Source organism: Salmo salar, chromosome ssa03 (genome assembly GCF_905237065.1).
Source record: "Salmo salar chromosome ssa03, Ssal_v3.1, whole genome shotgun sequence".
Lineage (NCBI taxonomy): Eukaryota > Metazoa > Chordata > Actinopteri > Salmoniformes > Salmonidae > Salmo > Salmo salar.
The window spans coordinates 64,211,077-64,235,422 of NC_059444.1; the positions used below are offsets into that span (position 1 = coordinate 64,211,077).

At 44.4% G+C, this 24,346-nt stretch overlaps 1 protein-coding gene across 2 annotated transcripts; it reads right to left on the reverse strand.

Moving 5' to 3' along the window:
* Positions 1-304: 304 nt before the first annotated feature.
* On the reverse strand, positions 305-23,410 carry LOC106601060 (KN motif and ankyrin repeat domain-containing protein 2). Of its 2 annotated transcripts, none has more exons than XM_014192971.2 (13): positions 23,237-23,410; positions 14,880-14,987; positions 8,225-8,294; positions 6,338-7,774; positions 5,816-6,028; positions 5,609-5,723; positions 4,740-5,498; positions 4,525-4,612; positions 4,032-4,251; positions 3,630-3,772; positions 3,046-3,246; positions 2,638-2,736; positions 305-2,529 (listed from the first exon to the last, which is right to left on the reverse strand). In XM_014192971.2, the coding sequence occupies exons 3-13, from the start codon at positions 8,262-8,264 to the stop codon at positions 2,473-2,475; spliced, it is 3,372 nt and encodes a 1,123-aa protein (XP_014048446.1). In that variant the 5' UTR covers positions 8,265-8,294; positions 14,880-14,987; positions 23,237-23,410; the 3' UTR covers positions 305-2,472. The 2 variants fall into 2 exon arrangements, with proteins under 2 accessions (XP_014048446.1, XP_045571040.1); XM_045715084.1 differs by lacking the exon at positions 23,237-23,410 and adding an exon at positions 17,277-17,497.
* Positions 23,411-24,346: the final 936 nt, after the last annotated feature.

The following is a 24,346-nucleotide window of genomic DNA, read 5'->3' on the forward strand; positions in this document are numbered from 1 at the left end:
TACCCACTGCAGAGTAGGAAATAGCCTACTTTTATTATTGTGATTATTATTTTCACGGATTAGGCTAATAGCCTACTTTTATTATTGTGATTATTATTTTCACGGATTAGGCTAATAGCCTACTTTTATTATTGTGATTATTAGTTTCACGGATTAGGCTAATAGCCTACGTAAGGGCAGAGGAACATTGTCTTGGAATGTATTATAATTGCAGTATCATCCACGTTGTATTGAAGATTCAAGAAGGCCTAATCAGAGAGATTGGTCCAGTTTCTTCTGTTACTAGAAACACTCACAGAGACGATTTACGATGAAGGCTGATTTATTATTTTCTTCCAAAAACCCATAAAACAAAATGGTGAAAAATACAAACTGAGCATTTTACAGAAGGCAAAAAAACAAAAACAAATGTGGAGTAGGTAAACCTATAGTTGTGAACAAGTAATACAAATATAAATGTATAAAAAAGAAAGTAAAACAAATATAAAACGTTATAAAATCCAATTGTGAAGGAAATCCTGTAATAAAGGTGGGGGGGGGGGGATTACTTAAAAAGAGAAATCCAAATTGAGACACCAATGAGTATACAAAAGATTAAGAACACCTGCTCTTTCCATGACAGACTGACCAGGTGAAAGCTATGATCCCTTATTGTCACCTGTAAATCCACTTCAATCAGTGTGGACGAAGGGGAGGAGACAGGTTAAAGAAGGATTTTCAAGCCTTGAAACAATTGACAGATGATTGTGTATGTGTGCCATTCAGAGGGTGAGGCAACTCCACATTAGGAAGGTGTCCTTAATGTTTGGTATACTCTGTGTATTTTTGTATTCTGGACTTCAATCATTTTTAAATGATAATTGTATGCATCACTACTACTGTAGAATAATGTCATATATTATTATAATTTTGGTATACCTATATTACAATGCACATTCTTCATTAGATCCATAGTCCATTCTGTCACTTTCTAGTTACCAACCAATCCTAAAAGGGTGACCACTGAACAGGAAGTTTAACCTTGCCTACCACCTTACACACCCTAGTCAGTACCCAACCACCCCACGTCACTCCCTCCCTCAGTAAAACCACTCATAAAATCTTTATTCCAAAAAATAAACAATCTTTCATTTCAGAAATGTAGTACCTTTATTGGATAGTTAAAGTAGCTACCATTTCTAGTTGCCTTCTCATGAACAATACAACTGTTATTGACCTCAAAGATAATGTTGCTGTCACCAAATATTTTGTTGGGAATTATCTGTCTGGTCAATACATATTATTATCTTTACACTCAAACTGATCACAACATACAGTGTAACAAAAAGAGTTGTTACGAGGGGAAGATCTTTGGATAAAAATTCGAAAAAATTGTTACCTGTTACCACGACTAAAATGTGGTTGGAAGTTATCCAGTAAGACCATCATTTCAAACAGTTTCCTGGTAAGGGTGCTGTAGGCCTCGTCACAGCTAGCTGTCTGACATCTAAAGTAGCAATGCTGTGTGTAAAGTCTGTCATCTGTTAACAGTGTTGGAGATTCATACCGTTATCTATGTGAAATTTGGATTGAATAAAAAGACACTATCAAAAATACTCTAGGGTAAATAAAGGTTGTGTAGAAATCTCGATCTATTGTACTAAATTAAACTGGAGTCCTGTATCAGAATTGTTTTAGCACCAATCAGCTGACTGATACAATCGATAAAGGACACTTCAGGGAGATATGTGTATTTTAGAATGAAATGGGTGATTTTGTAGTTTTAGAATGATATGGGTGAATTAATCATTTTACAGTGATATGGGTGACTTTCGGCATTTCATAAATGATTGTGATGAGACACAACATATTCCTACTGTGTCATTGCAACTGATCGATTATCAATGATATATAGAATGACATATATTGCTTGTACAGTAATAAGTAACAAATTCAACGGAAACAAAAAATAAGCTACAATAATGAACTACGGTAAAGTAATACAATCTTGCTTATCTAGTGGCAATAAAAAAAACAAAATTAATTTAAGTGGGATTATTGCTGAGTTGAGATTGTGTGTTGAGCTGTTGCAATGGGAACTGCTTATTCTGTCATGTGAATATTATCTGAGATTGATTTCAACCAACACTGCAACAAAAAAAATGGACTCTTGTGCGTAAACAACTATATGTGTGTATAGCATCACAATGAATTCCTTTTTGTTTAAAGAAAAGACGCGTTAGGATTGTGTCAAGTGCTGGGTTTCATGCCGACGTGCACATACAGTACATACAGAGAGAACAGACAGAGAGAAGAGGAAAATACCATTACAATCACTCTCTCACACACAAATACACACAGACAGACTCACACACACACATACACGAACACACACACATATATATACACAGATATCAACACTTGTGGTGGAATGGTTGAGGAGCTGGTTGAAGCGGTGCTGTTAAATTCACCAAAAGGTATCTAACAGTGTGGTCACTTTGTTTCACCAGAGGGTGGAGAGGATCCCAAAAGAGGAGACTTTGGTGATACCTTGAGGGTAAAACAATATTGTAAATCACCACCTGATGCACCCACAAATGAGTGTGTGTTTGTTTTTGTTGAAATGTTAACGGAACTTCTCTGTTTGACAACACTTACAGGCGAAGGAGGCTTGGCGAAGTTGAGGTGAGCGTAGAGAAGCACAGCGATGTCATTCTGACTGGCCTCCAGGGCTATGGACAGGGCTGAACTGCCATCCTAGTGGAGAGAGAGATAATAACCATAGGTTGGTTGCCAAAGAGAGAGAGAGGGTGAGAAAGGCAAGACAAAGTAGGTCAGGCTGAGGGAAGGATGAGAGACAGGGTTGGGAGCTGGTGCACAGAGCTGCACCGCCGAGAGCAAAATAGAGAGACAGAAGAGAAAGTAGAAAACAAACAGTCAAAGACACTGTATTGACATGGGAGACAGACTCACAGATGCTGTTAGAGAGTAGGGAAAACGGGGTGGGAAAACAAGTAAAATGCTATGTAAAATCCTAGAAGTTTGGGAGTAGGCTTGTTGACTCACGTTATCAGTGAGGGTGACATCACAGCCTGGCACAGACAGCAGCTGACGCACGATGTCGACGTGGCCGTGCTCGCAGGCACACATGAGCGCCGTGGAGCCGTCGTCGTCGCGGATGTTGACCTGTGCCCCGCAGGAGAGCAGCGCCCGTACCATGTCCCCTCGCCCGTGACTCACTGCCAGCATCAACGCCGTCTGACCCGCCTAACAACATACAACAGTTACCCGTTAGGAAGGCCACGAGTTTTACCAGTCTCCTGACCGTGTGACCTTCTGACCTGGAAAAACTCCAGGCAGTAGTTATAAGAGCTGGCCTAACATCAACAGTCAGCTTTTGTTACAGAAAATTACAAAACCATCGGAGGCAAGAAAAGACATGTCCTGGCCCAACATAACCAATTGAGAATTTAAATTCCATCAGAACATAGATACAATGTGGAGCTATCAGCAACATACACGCAAAGGAGCCATCTAACTGAAGTAGCTGAAATAGCCATTTTGTCAGGGGCTTGGGAGGGACGTCATTGGTCTGCCTGAGCTTGGCTGTGTGCAGGGAGGCCTGCTGTCCAGCAGGGGGCATAGTGTACCTGGCTGGCTTTGGCGTTCACATCCCCTGTGCGCAGCAGCTGCAGGACGGTGTGAAGGTCACTGTCAGAGTGGAAGGCAGCCAGAGCTGTCAGCATGATGGCTGTGTACCCGGCCTTGTTCTGCTTGTCAGCGTTGCACAGGCCTGACAGGGAGAGAGAGACCAGGACACGTTTATCATGGGAATTATATTCCTAAACCATTCCACTAACAGTCATGCAGTACATAAAGGTTATACAGACAGTCAATTGTATCTATGTCAGACCACAAGTCTGTGTTAGATATACACATTCATACAGTGCTGATCCATGTACTGTACAAACAAACCAAACACTTACTTGTCCACCATAAAAGTAAACCACTATTCTCTTGTCTGTAAACACACACAGCCCCCAGTCACTCACCAGTGTCCAGCAGCAGCTTGACCACAGGGAAGTTGGAGTGGGAGACGGTGTAGTGCAGGGCCGTGTTGCCGTTGCCGTCAGCCATATTGACCACAAACTTCAGCAGCTGTGGGGAGACGGAGGAGAAGGTATCCATATAGGCCCTGACCATGGCAGTGTCAGCTGCCTTGTGACAGGACACACGAAGCCACTCCTGGAGCACCGTGGTGTAGGCTGTCCTCTGGGGAGGGAAAACACAGACACCGGTCTCAGACTAACAACCAGACAGGACTGGTCAAAGTAACTCACACTGTTTATGATACACAGATGAATCTAGGCCTAACAGCTTTAGCTTAATGGGATAACCCAGTATTGTAAAGTGCAGGAGACCAGAGTTCAAATCCCCGTCGGTTACATGAACACAATTATGTAGAAAGTGACTATATGAAACGACAAATCACAGATGAAGTCATGTAAACTGTCATGGTGGGCAGAGTAAAAGAGAATAGCATACCGCTGCTGGCTGGCTGAAAGCATTGGGTTCACCCAGGGCTTTCTGCAGGGCATGGAGAGATGCCATCAGGCTCTCACTGAACTCCAGTCTGACAGAAATGAAAGAAAACACAGCAAATTCAAACACACACATACACAATATCATACTGCACTTGAGATCATTAATGGAATGATAGATCTATTGATTAGAGTTTTTAAATGTTTGTGCTGGTTTACCTGGTTTCTTGATTGGCTGCTCCAGTAGCACTTGGGGCGTTTCCAGGTGCTGGTGTCGAGGCTGATGATTGGACTCTCCTCTGCTGGGAGCTTTGTTCAGTAGCTGATGATTGGGTGGCCCAATGCTGAGGGGCGAGGTCAGTAGTTTGTGATTTGATGGCATCTAGCTGAACGGTGACATCAGTGGTATTTGATTGGGTGACACCCTGCTTTACTTCCGGGTTAGTGGCTTCTGGTTGGCATCTGGGTGGCTTGGGGGGTGCAGAACAGGTAGCTGCTGATTGGATGGTGCACTGCTCAGGTGTAGTGGGTTCAGTGCTAGTATTTATGGAGGTACACTCCTGAGGGATGGGGTCTGGGACCGATGATTGGACAATACTCCCCTGACGGACACAGTCATTGGCTGGAAACGGGTAGGTAGTCTCAGTGGGGGCAGAGTCAGAGGCACATTGTTGCACGGCAGTGTTCAAGGCTGGTGATAAGGTGGCTACATGCTGCAGTCCTATGCTTATGGTTGCTGATTGGCTGGTGCTCCGCTCAGAGGCAGGTTCGCAGGCTGGTGGTTGGACGGTAGTGGCTGGGAGCGGGGTGGCATGCTCTAGCCTTGTGGAGGAGACTGGGACTGCTGCTGCTCGCTGGTGCTGTCCCGCTGCAGACTCTGGTGCTTCTGGAAGTTTCTCTGTGGTCTCATGATATTCACTGGCATCACTCTCCTCTGAACTCTCACTGCTACTGTCGTCTGAGGAGGTGGACTCATACCTGCAGGACAGAACTGATCTATCACACACGTCAACTCACGATCTCTGTAGTGTAACATGAATACACTGTTACACATAAGCAATGTCATACACTATCAATAACACACGTACCCTCCATTGACTCCAGTGAACTGCAGGTTCTTCTTGGTGGATGGAGAGCCAGGTTCTCCTTCAGCCTTATGTTTCATAATGGACCTCGGGGCGGTCTGTGGAGAGGCTGCTGCAGCTGGAGAGAACACCCAATGTTGCCACAATGTTATGTTACGTCAGACAGTTAGCGGGAGGGTTAAGGTAAGGAGTCGTACGGTCGATAGCTACCTGGCTTTGATGGGTCTTCTTGAGACTGGATGGTGTTTATGGCAGTGTGCTGGGGTGTCTCTCCTTCCTTCAGATGCAGCAAAGCCATCTGATTACCAATGGTATCAATGGCGATGGCAGGATTAGTGACAGGCACAGAGGTGGACAGCTCACTTCTTAGGACCTCTCGGACCTGTTTGGAGGAGATGGCGATGGGCAGCTCAACAGCTGCATCTGGAGGAATGGAAAGGAAGAGGACAAAAGATGGAAGGGATAAACAATCAAAGAAAACACATGGTTTTTCAACCTAACAACTAGTTGTTATTGAAAACATTTGTACATTTTACAGGAGCATATAGGGGTAAGTGCCTTGCTCAGGGGCACATCGACGTCATCTTTCACCTAGTCGGCTCATGGATTTGAACCAGTGACCTTTAGGTTACTGGCCCAACGCTCTTAACCACTAGACTATCTGCCACCCCATTTAAACCTAGTTCATTTAATTTGATATCACTTGTAACTTATCACTGAAGTCAGACCTACCCTCTGGGCCCAGGGCCTGTGCATGTCCTCTGTGGGTTCCCTCCAGGACTGTACCACCTGGAGGGAGGGAGGGGGAGCTGCACCCCTCTGCTCGGAGCAACGTGCCCACCCCCACCACAGTGGCTGGTTGCTCCAGCGTGTACACCTGGATTCCCACAGTCCTCTGTGCCCGGTGATGGGGCTGCTGGGTAAAGCTGACTACCGTTTGCAGGCTGCGTCCCTGCTGCTCCTGCCAGCTCCGACTGGTGGCCCTGACCGAGTGGTTTGCCTGGGGGGCCAGAGCCTGCCTCTCCCTCTGAGCTGCCTGCACCTGCTGCTGGGCAGCCTGCAGCTCCTGCATCATCCTCTTCAGCTGGCCCTCCAGCTGGCCCACCTGGCTCTTCAGGGCCTCTGTCTCCGGCACCAGCCCCAGGTCCTGCTCCTGCACCCCAATGCCCACATCCACCTGCTGGCTGGCCATCGCCTCCTCTGGTCCCACCCCAATGGTACGCACTTCCCTCTGCCCAGCCGGCCGCGCTCCACCCACGATCACCGTGTCCTCAATCTCACAGCCTGAGTCTGCCTGCGGCCTGGAGCCCTCAGGGGTGGTGGGGGACAGAGGTCCTGCTGCAACCCGGGTGGTGGCTCCAGCTCCAGAGTTCACCTCCTCCTCTGGGATGTCGATGTAGAGCTCCCCTCGGGGCCGGCCCACTCTGCCGAAGCCAAGGGTGTGTCCCAGAAACTTCTGGCTCTTCAGCTGGACGCTTAGTTGCCTCTTTTCCTCCTGCAGCACAGAGATCTTCACCTGGAGCACGGGGATGGTCTTCACCTGCTCCTCCAGCTCCCGGATCTTCCTGAGAGCCACCGCCATCTGCTCTCTCACATGCTGCAGGTGGGCCGGGGTGGGCGACACGGGCGTGGACAGGCCGGAGCTCATGGGGGTGAAGGAGCCCGTTCCTCCTCCATGGGTGCGGTTGTAGCTGTGGGCGCTGCTCAGGGAGGTGGTGGATCCGGCCATGCTGTTGTGCATGCTACCCAGTGTGCTGGAGAACCTCCTGGGGCCCCCTTCTTTCTCTTCCTCCAACTTCCTGCGGGCGTCCAGCAGGGTCTTCTCCACCCGGGCCGTGCTGAAGCTGGGCCTCTGGGAGTGGGAGTTATGTGGGTGGTAGCCCGGGGCGCAGTAGGAGAAGGATGATTGGCGGCTGTCCTGGCTGGTGTTGGAGCACAGGGACTCTGTGGAGGTCCACCAGGAGCCTGTGTAGCCGTACCCCCGGGGGAGAGACCCGTAGCGGGGCCGGCGCTGACCGGGCACCTTCTTGATGGTGTTTCCCTTCTCAATGTCGTTGACATACTTGAGGAAGTCTAGGTCCAGACGGTAGCCGTAGGGGGTCTCCACAGAGTAGGGCGCCTCCTGCTCCTTCCCGTGCAGGGAGGGGGGAGCGGATGGGGTAAGCTTCCCTGCAGGGAACAGGAATAGAGTTAAAACAAGCGGAAATCTGCCATCTAATCTCGGACTCAGACTTCAGAAAATAGCATTATCTCTCGGGGATACTGAGTGCTTGGGTATGCACTCTAATAGTAGCTACACAAATTAGGTAGAAACAAAGTTTGATAAATAAAGTAGTCGGTTATACCCAGACCTTGATTGGTTTAAGATATCTAAAGACTTTAGGTTGATCTAAGTTATTTTGGATGTTAAACACTTTAGGCCAAGGCAGATTAGGTTAAATCCTGGACTGAAAAGCATGCCAAAGGGAGAAACTCCAGTGAAATGACTTTATGGTCTTAATCTGTGTCTGGGAAACAGTCCCTACATGAGAAATAGATTATTCACTCACATGATAGTTTGTGGGAGATGATTCAGTATTATGATGTTAAGAAATAGAAAGAGTGGAGTTAGGACCATACCTCCTGGGAAGCTGGGGTCCATGTGCAGCACCTGAGCCATGATGTCACACGTTTACCCACAAAACCTCACCTGGGGGGAGAGAAAGACACATTCATTCAAACCTATCAAACACTTTCACAACACAGTCAGAAGAACTACTCCTAATGGAGCAACCCACTGTAAGATATTTGCCAATACATTGTACACAAAGGGGATAGATACACCAGCAGGGGAAAGGCCAGTGAAAAAAAGGTGAAATCTAGAACCTTAAAGGGTTCTTCGGTTGTCCCCATAGGGAAACCTGTTGAAGAACCATTTTTGGCTACAGGTAGAATCCTTTTCATCCCAGGCAGAACCCTTTCCACAGAGGGTTCTACATGGAACCCAAAAGGGTTATACCTGGAACCGAAAAGGATTCTACCTGGAACCAAAAAGGGTTCTACCTGGAACCAAAAAGGGTTCTACCTGGAACCAAAATGGGTTCTCCTATGTGGACAGCCGAAGAACCCTTTTGGAACCCTTGTTTCTAAGAGTGTAGGGTCACAATGACAACCCTTGTAGTTGAAGAGTCTCTCTCACGAGGGCGTAGTGTATAAGCCGGGTTTGTATTGGTCAATATACTGCTTCTTTGTTGGGATGGCCTGAGAGTTTAATTGGTCATACTGTAGGATGGTCATATGGTGGGTTGGCTATATCTAACATCTTGTGTATGTCCCTAAGAATCTCTCTGTGATATATTTAGCCTCAATTAGCCATTTCTCTGCCTGCTTATGTTCTTTCTGCTCGATAGCACATCTTTCTGCTCGATAGCACATCTTTCTGCTCGATAGCACATCTTTCTGCTCGATAGCACATCTTTCTGCTCGATAGTACATCTTTCTGCTCGATAGCACATCTTTCTGCTCGATAGCACATCTTTCTGCTCGATAGCACATCTTTCTGCTCGATAGCACATCTTTCTGCTCGATAGCACATCTTTCTGCTCGATAGTACATCTTTCTGCTCGATAGCACATCTTTCTGCTCGATAGTACATCTTTCTGCTCGATAGTACATCTTTCTGCTCGATAGCACATCTTTCTGCTCGATAGTACATCTTTCTGCTCGATAGTACATCTTTTGTTTGTTTCTGGTTCTAATATTCCGAGGAGGAGAAGAGTAAGAAGGGGAAAGTTTCCAGGCAGCTTATTCCAGGAGAGAGAGGTTGGAGGCTGCCAGTTACAGCCTTATTAGGAATCGTTTGTGAACACTAACAGAGGTTCTCGATTTAGGGTTTACAGACACTCTCGCCCTTTCTTTCTCTCCCACTCTTTTTCCATTTATTTTCCCCTCTCTGTTCCCTCTCTCTGTCTCTCCCTCCCTCCCTCTTTCATTCTTTCTCTCCCCCTCTACTCGTCAGCTGACGATAAAGAGATTTCATCTGACCACTGTCTCCCCTCATCCCCCTTCCCCCTCCTCTTGCTCTCATACACTCAACCCAGGATAGTACCTTCACCACATTAAACACAATCAAAACAATGACCAAATGCACACTGGGATCGACACTGGGAAAACCAATGCATATTTCATGTTGTTGTGAATGTTCTTTCTATTAGCCTACTAGATGTCTTGCTATTGGTGTACTAACATTTCTGTTTGGAAGTTAATAGTGATGGCCGAGCTATTTTTCTGACACCCTTTGCAGTTTATGTTTGCTTGTGGTAAGAGGAAAGTGACATGCTGCCAGCGATGACATACTGCCCACAATGAGGGGTCTCTGATTCCGTGCGTCTCCCCGGCCGCTAAATATTAACTTTCTAGGTCATTCATTTGTGGGAACTGGGGATGAACTTTTTCAGCATTACATCTCTTGCATTAGCCACTGGAGCTCACCAGCTGAATCTGTAAAACAGACATCAAAAGTTTGGACCTGAATTGATTTTGTTCTCAGGGCATACTTATAGTTCATGCCCAGTTTTCTGTTCTGTTCCATCAGCAAGAAAGGAGTCTCTCTCTGCTCATTTCAATTTCTTTCTCTCCCCTCGCTCGTCCTCTCCCTCCCTCTAATCTCATGACTCTCGTCAGCGCCTGTTTATGTTCTTGCCCATTTCAGGGAAAGTAGGGCACTTGGAAACATTGACGAAATTGACTTGGTATTTTTGAAGCCTGAATTTCTCTGTATATTGTAGCTCTCCCCATCTCTGTCTTTCTCACACTGATATGGCCACACACACAGACATGCACGCCCATGCAAACACACACACACACAGATACGCACACGCTCACGTGCCCACACGAACCCCCCCTCCCACACACACAAACAAAGCAAGCAAACAATTTGATATGATCAAATGTGACCTCTGCAAAATGATGGCAGGACATGTAGTGTTAGTATCAAAGTAGTTGCAACAAATCAAATGCCTTCTGAGATTTATTGTTTAATGTGTATTTCCTGGTATGAGTACAGTATAAATGCTTATGTGAGCATATCTGAAATATGGAATGTGAGTGTGTCAGATGTCTCTGTGTGTGTGTGTGTGTGTGTTGTGTGTGTGTGTGTGTCTATGAGAAAGAACAGGAAGGTGGCGTGTGTGTGTCATTGAGAGAGTACAGGAAGGTGGAGGTCTGGTTGACAGGGGCACAGTTGATGAGATATAATTAGAGTGTTCATTTCAGCTTCACAGCGTGACAAACATCCCAGCCCTCAGCAATGACGACGGCCAAAACTCTCCTCTACACGCTCCTTCTCGCTCTCTTTCTCCTTCTCATACTAACTCTCAATTTAGTTTAATATTCCTTTCTTTTCCTACTCACATCAAGTGCACACGTACTCTGTTACGGGACGCTTTCTTCTCTCTCTCCTCTGTATTTAACGCTTTGCCTGGTGCTCCAATTCCTATCCTCCCCCAAACCTTCTGCATCTTCCTCTACAACAGTGCCTCGTTGGGTGTTTGGGTGTGTGTGTGTGTGTGTGTGTGTACGTGCGTGTCCACCCGTGTGTGTCTGCTGTGTCTGTGGGCTCCACCATGTATGTGGGTAACCTTACTCCCTCTCTCTTGGCTGTAAACAGTGTTCCATTGAGATGACAGTGAACAGAGTCCAGTGTACCCCCCTGCTCCTCCTCAGCAGCACCAGCACAACCAGCCAACCATTCTTCAGTGATACACTCCCAGACCCGGACTTTAACCTCCTCCTCTCCTCCTCCTCCAGCCATTCTCTACCCTCCTCCAGGAGGAATGAGTTGCCCCAGACTGATGCCCTCCTCCCCACGTCCCAGACCAGCGGAAGTTAACATTGCCTGCCTGCCTCCCCTCCTCCCCACGTTCCAGACCAGCAGAAGTTAACATTGCCCGCCTCCAGGGTCCCCCACTCTGACTATTATGATTAGAAATCAAGGGGAGAAAAACTCAGATCCTTCAAGCACAAAATAGGATGTCTCTGAGACTGCTGATGTCCTGTTGGATGGCAGTGTGGCTACGTGATTGCTGCTTTTCTACTTTTAATCATTGTGACTTGTTGCAACATTGATACACCGAAGCTGTTTCAGAATGTGCTAATATACCGCTACATTGTTATTACACAGTCCCTCAATAAAAGCTACAGATGTCCCTCACCTGTATCAAAACATACATACCACATTTCTTACCACACATATACAATGCACATATCTTTGTGATCAGAGGAGGGTGACCATCATGGTTAGTAGGTAAGATACAGTAGGTTTAGTTCTGGAAGAAAACTCTCAGGGCTAGTACTTCAGTCACGTCCAGAATTATTGGCACCCTTGATAAAGATGAGCAAAAATGACTATAAAATAAATAATACAAATACTGAGCTATATTGTATGCAGATGTTTTTGGGGAATTTTATTTTATACTAATACAATTGCTCAGAGAAGGAGAGGGGTCAAAATTATTTCTCTAAAACATTTTATGAGTTCAGAGAACACATTGGGAGGGATCTTAGACCATTCTTCCATAACACATTTTTACAGATCCTTCATCTGCTCTTATGGACTGCCCTCTTCCATTCAAACCACAGGTTATCAATGGGGTTCAAGTCCGGAGACTGAGATGGCCATTGCAAAATGTTGATTTTGTGGTCAATTAACTATTTCTTTGTGGCTCTGGTGTGTGCTTGAGATTATTGTTTTGCTGGAAGATCAACTTGCGACCAAGTTTCAGCCTCCGGGCAGAGGCAACCAGTTTTTTGGCCAAAATGCCCTGTTACTGGGTAAAGTTATTTTGGATCTCAGTGCTGAGTTTGATACTATTGATCATAACATCCTAGTTGCCCAGCTGGATAGGTGGGGGGGAATCTCCGGCGTTGCCCTCGACTGGTTCAGGTCATATCTATGTGGTAGATGCTTCTCAGTGAGCATGGATGCTTCAGTATCATCCCTAGCATCTATTCACTATGGTGTCCCTCAGGGGTCAATTCTGGGCCCCATCCTTTTTCCCCTGTACATGGTTCCCCTTGGTGACATCATCCACAATAATAACATTCAGTTTCACTGCTATGTAGATGACACAAAGCTTTATTTACCAATCAGACCCAGTGACCAAGTTTGCGTAGCTACCCTTCAGAAGTGTCTTGCTGACATCAAATGATTGATGTCTGACAATTTTCTTCAGCTCAATGATAAGAAATCAGAGAGGCTGTTTTATTTGTGCCCCACCTTGCTAGAACCCAGATTGTAAATAACCTTGGTACTTTGTCGACCAATGTAAAGCCTACGGCCAGAAACCTTGGTGTCTTCTTTGACCCTGACCTAAACCTCGAGCTGCATGTAAAGAAAGTTGTCCAGTCCTGCCTTTATCATCTAAGAAATACAGCTAAAGTCAAGTCTTTTATTTCAATCACTGATCTGGAGAAAGTTATACATGATTTAATTTCCTCACACCTAGATTACAGTAACTCTTTGTATAAATGTCTCAGTCAGAAATCACTCCATCGTCTACAGTTAGTTCAAAATGCTGCAGCTCGGGTTTTAACAGGCACTAAAAAATTTAACCATACCACACCTATTTTAGCTTCCAGTCACTTTCAGAATAGATGTATTAATCACATTTAAAGGAAAGATTCACCCATTTTGAATGTTATATTGTTTTTGGGTATCTCTGAGCGATGTTCTATCGATTCCTGGGGTCATTTCATGTTTTCATGTGTATTTGATCTCTTGCCATTCACACAAGCAGAAAGACAGCTGACATGACATGGCATTGTGACCAGCACTCTCACTACACTCTCTATGGGTTGGCCACTGGGTGGCCAACCCATAGAGAGATCATTGCATTGTGGGTTTTGTAGTCGACTTTAGATGCAACAGATTTCCAAAATGATTTTCACATTTCATTATTGCTACCAACCTTAATATAACAACAAAATCAAAGAAAAAAAAAATCACAACAAATATTGTTATCACATATTAGTGTTATTTAACACAGTAAATTATAGGAATGTGTGGTTTTGGGAGGATTTTTCCTTTAAGACTAGACTTGGTTTTGCCCAATCCTATATCTCAGATCTTTTATCTCCCTACGAGCCAGGACGCAGCCTGAGATCCTCTGGCAGGGCACTGTTGGCCATTCCAAAGTCTAGAGTAGATCCGGCAGATTCTGTGCCTCTTTTTAAATCGCTGCTAAAGACACACTTTTCTAAAGATGTATGATTATAATGTAGGATTTTAGTTAGCTATATATTTTCAACAGTGGCCAAAGAGCTCTATTTTCATGTCATCCAAAAAATGTAAAGGCCTGTAGTTTGTTAAAAGGCATTGGCACTTGGATTGGAACCAGTGCCATGGTCAGATGACATGAAAATAGAGCTCTTTGGCAACGCACACTAGTGCTGGGTTTTACATCTAAAGAAAGATGCATATGAAGAAAATAACCACATAACTACTGTAAAATAAGGTGGTGGATCTTGATGTTATTATGGGGATATTTTGCTTCCACTGGTCCTGGGGCCCTTGTTAAGGTCAACGGCATTATGAACTTTACCCAGTACCAGGACTTGTGGTTTGAATTGAAGAGGGCGCAGACGAAGAATATCAAAGATCTGGAAGGATTATGTGTGGAGGAATGGTCTAAGATCCCTCCCAATGTGTTCTCCAATATATATATATATATATATATATATATATATATATATATATATATATATATATTTTTTTTTAACAGCTCAGTGTCGTTATCCTCGCAAGGTGAGGTATTGAAAGCTATTGAAAACAGGGGTGCCAAACATTTTGAACCCTATCTTTTTTAGAAAAATTGCTTTATTTTGTTAAACAAAATCTCTTTCTCTGAGCAATTGTATTAGTATAATAATAATAATAAAAGTAATAATAATAATTTCCCAATTTCTTTGAGCATACAAGATGTCTCAGTATTTGTATTATTTCTTTTATAGTCTGTTTTGCTAATCTTTATCAAGGGTGCCAATAATTTTGGACCCGACTGTATGTCCAACACATTGTCTTTATTCACCGTCTTACCTCCTTTTTATTGCCACATGGATTAAGCTGTGCTTATAGCGAAGTAAGAAATACCTTGAATCCCACTAACAAGAGAAAATCATGGAATTTTCCACCCATGTCTTAAATTGCTGCCTTTTGTGTGATTGCTATTCTACACAAGTTTGGGAATGGGAATGGTTTATGAATTAGGAAAAGAGGGATTTATTTTCTGCTCCATACCAGCTGCTCAGAGTGCTGCAGGGTTGGTCTCTCTCCTCCCCAATCTCCTCACTCTGGCTTCTCTTCTCTCCTCTTTTTCTTCCCTCCCCTCTTTCTCACGGTCAGCACCTGAGCACAGCATGGAGGAAAATAATGGAAAGATATTAACATTTAAATTAAGAAATCATAACATCCATTTCATAATCCTACTGAGATAGCGATCAGAAAACAGAAAAGACCAGAAAGACCCACAAAATAAACTTGGGATAAATGCAACCAAGTTCCAAATGAAGCACATCATTGAGGTACCAGGTGAATCTTTAACCAGCCATCAAATCTCAAAACGTCCATGACAACTCTAACAGGTCCATCCCAGCCTCTCCAGAGGGCTACAAACAGGCCTCTCTTACAAAACAGGGATTACCCAATGTTTAGGCAGGTTACCAAGAACTGGTTACTGTAAGACTAAAACACCCAGGTCTGCAGTAGAAAACCAACCTCAGAAACACATTCCACTGCCTCAGAGTGACAGCTCCTCACATGAAAAACATCCTTTCCATGCCAGTCAAACTCAGGAGTAGATGGACCTAATTTCAGAGCAACAACAGACCTCCATGCAGCTAGTGCCTTTAGAAAGCTTCTCATCCGTCTGAGTCTGAACCACAACAACACAGACTGCTGTATGGCTGGGAACCTCCCTGTCATGACACTGAGCAATGTTTTCATGCACTTCTTGACCCACACTCTTGAACCCAGTGCCATGTGAAACCAGAGGGGTGTGTTACAGGAACACCCCAGTATCTTGCCAAGGCATCTCCACAACATTACCTATACTTACGCGTGATTTGCAAGGAATACAGCCCATATTCCCTATCTGCAAATCCATGTGATTTCAGATTCGTCCTGTCACAAATACGTGCAAGTTCCAGGAGATAAGCTGTGTGATAATGGAGGTTCTTCCTTTTTCTCATACCTTGGCTTTCACTGCAAAGTCTGGGACTTAACTAGTACATTTCATTGTGGAGTTGTGGCCAAATAACGTCAGGGGTTTCCATTTACAGAATGTCACATTATGAACTTTTATCTTCCTCAGTCCATTGTTGAATACTTTTGTCATGGGACAGAGGGAGGGAAGGAGAGAGTGAGAGAAACAGAGCCTTATAGAGGAACGACAGCCAAATCACAATGAGCCATTCATTCAGCCCCTAGTTCCACAGCTGGTTCTAATATAGAGCTAGGAGGGGCAGAGAGAGAGAGAGAGAGAGAGAGAGAGAGAGAAGCAGAGAGAGTGAGAGAGAGACACACACACACACACGATCAACCCATATTTACATACATAAATAAAAGAAAGAGAGGGAGGGAGAAAGAGAGGCAGAGAGATGGCGAGAGAGACACATAGATAGATAGACAGAGAGAGAGAGATAAGAGAATGAGAGACTGTTACAGCCAAGAAAATTAGCCTCAAAACAAACGTAATGGTGTCTGAGGCCCTGTTGTGGATCCAGACACTCAGAGAGCGGAAATACGAACAGGCCCAGTGATGACGAGCAACCAATCTCTGGGAAGTTTGTGTACATGTCTAAGACTCCTACTCTTATCAGTCATCACAAATCAATACAAATGTGATTCTATCATACTAGAAGGCGTCAGTAAACATCACAATAGAGTATAATAACAGTGGAATAACTAGCCTATACAGACTATAAAATGTCATAACTAAACTAAAACTACATACACAGTATATACCAACATACCCAGTATATACCAACATAAACAGTATATACCAATGTGTATGCGGTGCCCAGTGTTATGAGGTAGGAGGTAGGCTATGCAAACTTTTGTACATTCTTGTTTTTGTGAAAGAGTCAAACAGTTCTGAAGAGATAGGTTAACACACACTCTCACCTCTGCACCGGCTACCCTTTCATCACACAGCTGAAAAAACACACACACACACACACACACACACACACACACACAGGCACAGATGCACGCACACACACACACATATACAAACAAACACACTCACACACTCCAGGATCCTTTGAACCCATGGGACTCCCACAGATCCACAAACACAGCTGAATCATTTCAGTTCATTGATTCAGGGATAAGCTCTGAAGAAACAAATATGGGGGGCATACAGTAACTCTGTTCTTATCTTCCATCTAAACATACTGGGAAATTGTAGTGGTGAGTACCAAATCCACCATGACAGTAGTAACCTTTCAATGGCAGCAGTGAGATGACGACATGTATACAGTACACCCACTCAAAAGATATCACCATGCAGAGGCACTGAACACCACAACCCCTCAACACTAGACCCAGACTGGAAGAGGGTACATCATGGGTCACCCTTTCCCACTGTTCATTATAAAGGATATATATCATTGATGTGCCATTAAAATAGCTTACTGTGTGATTTCCTGAGGTCTGATGAAGAAAGGGTTACAGGAAAAGGAGCTCCATCTCTGTATTCCCTCAGGACCCAGAAACAACCCAGTCACTTCCTCCAAGCCCAGGAGAAAAAGTAACAAGGAGAGGGAAAATGAGACGGAGAAAGAATGAGGGAGTAAAGTAAAGAGAGAGCAGGAGAGTGGAGGTACAGTATGTGAGTGAAAGACGGAGAAAAGAAAGAGGGGTGGGGGTGAACAACAAGAGGGGCGAGACTGGAGTGGGGGAGAGAAAGAAAAGAGGGAGGGAGAAGAGAATCACTTTTAAATGGAAACTTCTAGAATGAGAACACCATGACTGTTCTGAGATTTCGAATCCACCAGTATGAGTCATTGAAACTCCCAGCGGCCACACCATAATGTTGGGTCCTCTGCTCTTGCCAAAACAGGGCAGACATCCCCGGGATTCAAGAGGGTTAAGAGGAGCTCTTGGCCAAGGGTGAATTACGTTTCAAAAGATCTTTCTTCATCATCTGAACTTGTTCCGTCTGTAAGATTACGATCATATTTTGAACATTCCACTACTGGTTTAAGGAGAAAAAGAGACTCACAATAGAAACCCAGCACACATAGAGGCAGCACTTCTAGTTCCTAAATGAAGCTGAATGTTATTTTGTCAGCACCCAGGCTATGATTGACCTGTCCAATGAGTATAATACTATGGAGAAAAAAAAACTGGAACTAAACATGGTAAAATTGGAACTATTATGAAAACTATTTTGGAAACCAACAAATACATACATCATGCTGGTAATACATTATTCACTGGAGGAGAAACCATTGCGCTTTCTGCATCTGCTGGGGAATGCTGTATGTGACCCTAACTCGCATTCTAACAGATGTCTTAATTTAGCCAACTGGTCATGAATTAATAACCAATGAATTGCTGTCTACTCAGAAGTGGCAAAGATGGTAGCATTTATCATCATGTGGTTACTTTACAAGTAAACCACTCTTTCTAGAACCAATGTCATGCATCATTCGCATGAAAAACAAGACTTTCACATGTGCATGAGGAGGACAGATGCTCTCATATGACCAGGGTATAACAAATTACTGTGGGCGATGTGCTTCTGAATAAATAATAGTGGGTTTGAACTAGGAACAGTGAAGTCAAATCAAATTTTTCGAATCAAATTTTATTTGTCAAATGCTTGGTAAACAACAGGTGTTGATGAACAGTGAAATGCCTACTTACGGGCCTTTCCCAACAATGCCGAGAGAAAATAGAGAAATAATAGAAAAGTAATAACACATAATAATAAAAGTAATAATAAATACACAGTGAGTAACGATAACTTGGCCATACTATATACATACAGGGTGCCAGTACTGAGTCATTGTGCAGGGGTACGAGGTCATTGAGCTAGTGCATATAACTAGGAATAAAGTGACTAGGCAACAGGATAGATAAACAGTAGAAGCAGCGTATGTGATGAGTAAAAAAAAGTTAATGCAAAAAGGGTCAATGCAGATAGTCTAGGTAGCTATTTGGTTAACTATTTAAGTAAGTATTTAGCAGTCTTATGGCTTGGGGGTAGAATCTGTTCAGGGTCCTATTGTTTCCAGACTTGGTGTATCGGTACCGCTTGCCGTAGCGGTAGCAGAGAAAACAGTCTATGACTTGTGTGGCTGGAGTCTTTGACAATTTTTAGGGCCTTCCTCTGACACCGCCTGGTATAGTGGTCCTGGACGGCAGGAAGCTCGGCCCCAGTGATGTACTGGGCCGTCTGCACTACGGCCCAGCTTTGCGATCGGATGCCAAGCAGTTGCCATACCAAGCTGTGATGCAGCCAGTCAAGATGCTCTCAATGGTGCAGCTGTAGAACTTTTTGAAGATCTTTTCAGCCTCCTGAGGGGGTAGAGGTGTTGTCGTGCTCTCTTCATGACTGTGTTGATGTTTTTGAACCATGATAGATCCTTAGTGATGTGGATACTGAGGAACTTGAAGCTCTTGACCCGCTCCACTACAGCCCCGTCGATGTGAATGGGGGCCTGTTCGGCCCTCTGTTTCCTGTAGTCTATGATCAGTTCCTTTGTCTTGCCGACTTTGAAGGAGATGTTGTTGTCCTGGCGTCTCTGACCTCCTTCCTATAGGTAGTCTCATCGTCGTCGGTGATCAGGCCTACCACCGTCATGCAGTCAGTAAACTTATTGATGGTGTTGGAGTCATGCGCGGCCACACAGTCGTGGGTGAACAGGGAGTGCAGGAGGGGACTAAGCACACACCCCTGAGGGGCCCCTGTGTTGAGGGTCAGCGTGGCAGATGTGCTGTTGCCTGTCCTTACCACCTGGGGGCAGACCGTCCAGGATCCAGATGCAGAGGGAGGTGTTAAGTCCCGGGGTCCTTAACTTAGTGATGAGCTTGGTGGGCACTATGGTGTTTTGAATGCAGAGCTGTAGTCAATGAACAGCATTCTCTTTTCCAGGTGGGAGAGGGCAGTGTGGAGTACAATAAAGATTGCGTCATCTGTGGATTTGTTGGGGCGGTATGCGAACTGGAGTGGGTCCAGTGTGTCTGGGATGATGGTGTTGATGTGAGCCATGACCAGCCTTTCAAAGCATTTCATTGCTACAGATGTGAGTGTTACTGGGGAATAGTCATTTAGACAGGTTACATTGACATTCTTGGGCACAGGGACTATGTTGGGCTGCTTGAAACATGTAGGTACTACAGACTGGGTCAGGGAGAGGTTGAAAATGTCAGTGAAGCCTTAACCCAGCCAAGCTATGTAGACTATGCCCTGTTACTGCAAGCAAATAGGACGACTGTTTTTAACATTAAGCAGGAGTAGGGTATGTAGAGAAAGACGGCATGCTGCAGAAATAGTCTGGCCCATACAGCCAGGTAGTGGCCTTACTGCTTGACCTGGTCTCAGCCCTGCCTGCCTGCTCACATTACGTCTGGAACAGGAGAAGAATAAACATCAGCATCAGAGCTGCCATTGGTCATTGTGTTGACCCCTCCAAAAGGAAACTGCCTGGCTAAGGGTGGGGCCTAGAGACAGGAATTGCAACAGAAACAATAGAAGAAAAACTGTATGCATTAGAGAGAGAGAGAGAGAGAGAGAGAGAGAGAGAGAGAGATGGAAGGAATGGGAGAGACAGCGAGTGAGAGACAGAGTGAGAGAAAGAGAGAGAGGGAGAATTCCTGTGCAGAGGGGGAGGTAGAGGGATAAGGGTTGATGGAGGCCAGAGATGTAGTGTTCTGGAAGGATTTGGGGAAGGTTCAGGGGAGACAGAGACGGAGACGAAGACCCGAGCAGAGCTGTTAGTCCGGTCAGGCAGGGGAAAGCTGATCAGACTCACAGCAGTTTTGGGGTTAAAGCCTCAGGTCAGTGGAGCCAGTCAGTGGTGGTCACATGCAGCACAGTGGGGTAACGGAAGGAAGTAGTCAAGCATTGAAGCCCTGATGTTGTGTTTAAGTGATCTGTTCACCGGGATCCTCATTGATTGTTTCCTGACTAACTCAATGAGTGAAGTAAATTAGATAACAACAAGCAGGACTTGAACCACACCTATAGACATGGCAGGTATACACAAACACACAACAAGGCATTGGGAGGTTGTTGCGAGTCAGTGAATAGAAAAATCCATCTTCCCTTTTGGAACGATTAATGTATTAAGAAGGATTACTCCAGAGATTAGTCCAGCAGATAATGATTTCATGCTTCCTTGGACTCAACATGCATGATCAAGGAATATGTTGACTGAAAACATTAAAGGATTTGTCTCTGGCTGTAGGTCTGGATAAATAAGCAGGGGTATTAACCCTCAACGGCCAAATCCCCCAATCTGGCCCCATTCTAATATCAGAGCTATGTAATCATCCCCTGCTATAGCTAAATACATCTGCACCTCTCCACAACAATGAGTGATTAGCACGGTCATAAGCGAGGCACTATAGCCTACAGGCTTCACCAAAACAGTTATTAATACTGATGGAGAATTTGGTGATAAATTACTCTCATATTCATGTACAAATATTGATATTCTATCAATAAAAAGGTGCACAAACAGTGATCCATTTTCCCACCAAAACAAGAAACTTATGTTTGGGTGAAATTTGCATATAACTATACATGATGTCCAAATGTGTATTTGAGCTGTAGCCTACTATACACCTTCTATGGCAGCAGTGTAAGGCTCAAGTATAACATGCCTTTCTGTGCAGAAGTAGAAGGCTTTCTGCTCACTGAATCAGTAACAATTGTTCATTGACTGATGTGATAGGACTAGTTTCCAGACTCCACAAGCGGACATGAACTGTAAAATGGTAGAGTGAAATATAACTTGACGGCCTACACGCATTAACTCACAGAGCGTCTGTAATTATATTCCACTACCTGATTCAAGATGATAGGCAACTCTAAATGAATTGCTCGTGTGTAACCATGGTTTCAGCTGAACAGAGAGGTGTCAACAAAGGAACAGTCTGGCCCGCTATGACCTGTCCGCAAATTCTAATAAATCCAGACAATCACAGACATGAAGCTTCATGCAGGTTAATGGCGTAATTCCATTAGTCTAGCTAAATCATTTAAATGCCCAGCGTGTGGTCCACCGCTACAAATGGGCTTTATAACCTTGCATTCCTCCATTTGGAATTCCACTAGAGCGCCCCTCGTTCCAAACGTTGTAATTGGGAATGTGGTCCTGGTCGGTGAGACAGGGTACGCATTCCATCCCCGCTGCTGCTGGCACGAGCATGGGATAACTCCAACTGGGCACCTTACATTCTAGGACACATATGGAGGCCTGTGTCGGTCACCTATAAAGTAGTCCTAGTCTGTGTGAAAGCAGACTGCTATCAAGTGATCAATGATTGATCAAAGGACCCCATACAATTATATGGACCTATCTAGACTGTAGCCTATTCCCACAAAATTACACTTGGGTTGTATCCATCTTCCCCAAAGTTCAACAGTTTAATAATGACCAATAGACAAATCGTGAAAATCATTAGTAGCCTATTAGGCCTACAGGCGTTAAATGTTCTTCCAGACACTGCTTCTTCTAGGGAGGAGGAAAACCCGATAGAATGAATTCAACTTTCTGATGAGGCATCAGTCCCTTGGGCCCTAGAGCTTTTGAGGCAGACATCCGTTCACTGAACTGACCACCAGTCACGGACGGGCGGTTAAACCAGACCAAAGTTAAGGGCAGAGCGGCAATGAGAAAGTGATGAACATCTGGAAGTAGGCTAATGAAAAGTAGAAGAATGGCAGGACCCACCCTCTCCCTTGAGTAACCGCAATCACGGGGTTTTCTTTTAATGAGGGAATAATCTTAAAGTATTCAGGAATTCAACTTCAAAACTAACTTTGATTGAAGAAAGAACCTGATCGAAAAACGTTTTAGTTAAAGTTGTTCATTTTTTAAAGCTTAGCCAATAGAGGGTGGCAAGTTTCCAAAATGTTCCAGAACGCAAATATTAACTTAAGATCTTCTCTCCAATTTGAACAATAACCTCAGTGAAAATGTGAGACCGCTCTCTCAGCTGTCAATAAAATTCAGTCAACATGAATGACCTATTAACACAAAACGTCTTAGCTATAACACACGCGCCAGTACCTAATGCATTGTGTGCGCTCCCTCGAGGAGAGCATTATCGCCAATGATGCTCAGCCAAATAACCTACTATGCACGAGAACAAAACCACTCATTAGGACATTAATACTTGTAGTAATATTTAGGGAAAAGTGCACACCAATTCATACAAACATAACGCAGTTAAATAGGTAGAGAATGGGCAATAAGAAACCCGTTACTTCTAGAAGTAAAACACAAACCGGGGAACGGATAGGACAAAAGAAATCTTACCCAAGACATCATTTTGGACTTATTAATTGAGTAAATGTTAACATACAGGCTGCTGGGAATTAAGAATGTATGATCTTATCAAAAGGCTGTTGTACTTACCTCTCCTTATAAATCCGTTCAGACGTCTTGGGCCAGGAGCGCTCACTGAGATAAAGACAAAAACACCGCAGCCAAGCTGTTCAGAACCCCCTCCCTCCGCTCTTAAAGGGCCAGGAGCGCCTTAGACCAGACTAGTACCTTAGGCTACAAGCCCCATTCCACTCAGACGTCTCTGCATATTCATTCAAAATAGTAAAATATAAGAGTTGGAATAAGAGAGACGTCGTATTAAAGGCTCAGTGTGACTTATAGAAATATAGCCTAATGCAAGGGTGACCTAAAGTCCGTCAGCATTGCTCTTTCCTTCCATGGTCCCCGTAACATGACGTCATACTTTAGTCTCCCCTGGAATCTAACCGTGTCTTAGAGAAGACTAAATAGTCAATTGAGGGACGTAAATGTGGTTACTGTTTTTATAGAGAATGGATACACCACAGCTATATCACTGATTGAATAATGCTTAAAAAGGGTGGGTGTGTTTTTATTGAAGTGGTACTGTATAGCGTGTTACATATCAATAACACACACTACATCCATACGATTGGCGTTTCCTTTAGCAGACAAACATTATGGCTACAATGTCAGGCACACCGGCACAGGAAATTAATTGCACGATGAAAAATAACAGAAAGGGGCGCATAGTCCGGCTTGAGCCGACATCAGGTTCAAATGGAGATCTGAGGGATCCGCTCTGCATCGTCTGGCCAATAATTAGGTTGGTTCATGTCTGCAAAGATGCGTCCTGAGAGCCAGATGACTATACCCGATCAGTTGATCCAGGATAACCCATCCACAGCCTATTCATAATCCACTCCAAATGGAATGTACTCTTCTCCCAAAAAATGTAATAAAGCAATATGCCATATGTCGAGACACATACAAAATCAGATACCCATCTGCATTATTAACACAATATACTATAGGCCTATCAATTAATAAACGAAGATGTTTAATAATTTAGTTGTTTAAATATTTTTGCTGCTGGCTAAAATCCAGTCCAGGGACTCATATTCCCAGGACAGTGAAACCATGTGTCTGAATGATTAACCCTCTCAAGGTTATATACAGTACAGTGCATTCGGAAAGTATTCAGACCCCTTGACTTTGACC

What these genes read in the sequence shown, in the direction of transcription:
- LOC106601060 (XM_014192971.2), bottom strand. Translation starts at nt 8,264, where the DNA reads ATGGCTCAGGTGCTGCACATGGACCCCAGCTTCCCAGGAG. An exon ending in AGAAGACCCATCAAAGCCAG is followed by an intron (nt 5,724 to 5,815) that starts GTAGCTATCGAC and finishes TGTTCTCTCCAG; the next exon opens with CTGCAGCAGCCTCTCCACAG. An exon ending in CTTTCAGCCAGCCAGCAGCG is followed by an intron (nt 4,252 to 4,524) that starts GTATGCTATTCT and finishes TTCCCTCCCCAG; the next exon opens with AGGACAGCCTACACCACGGT.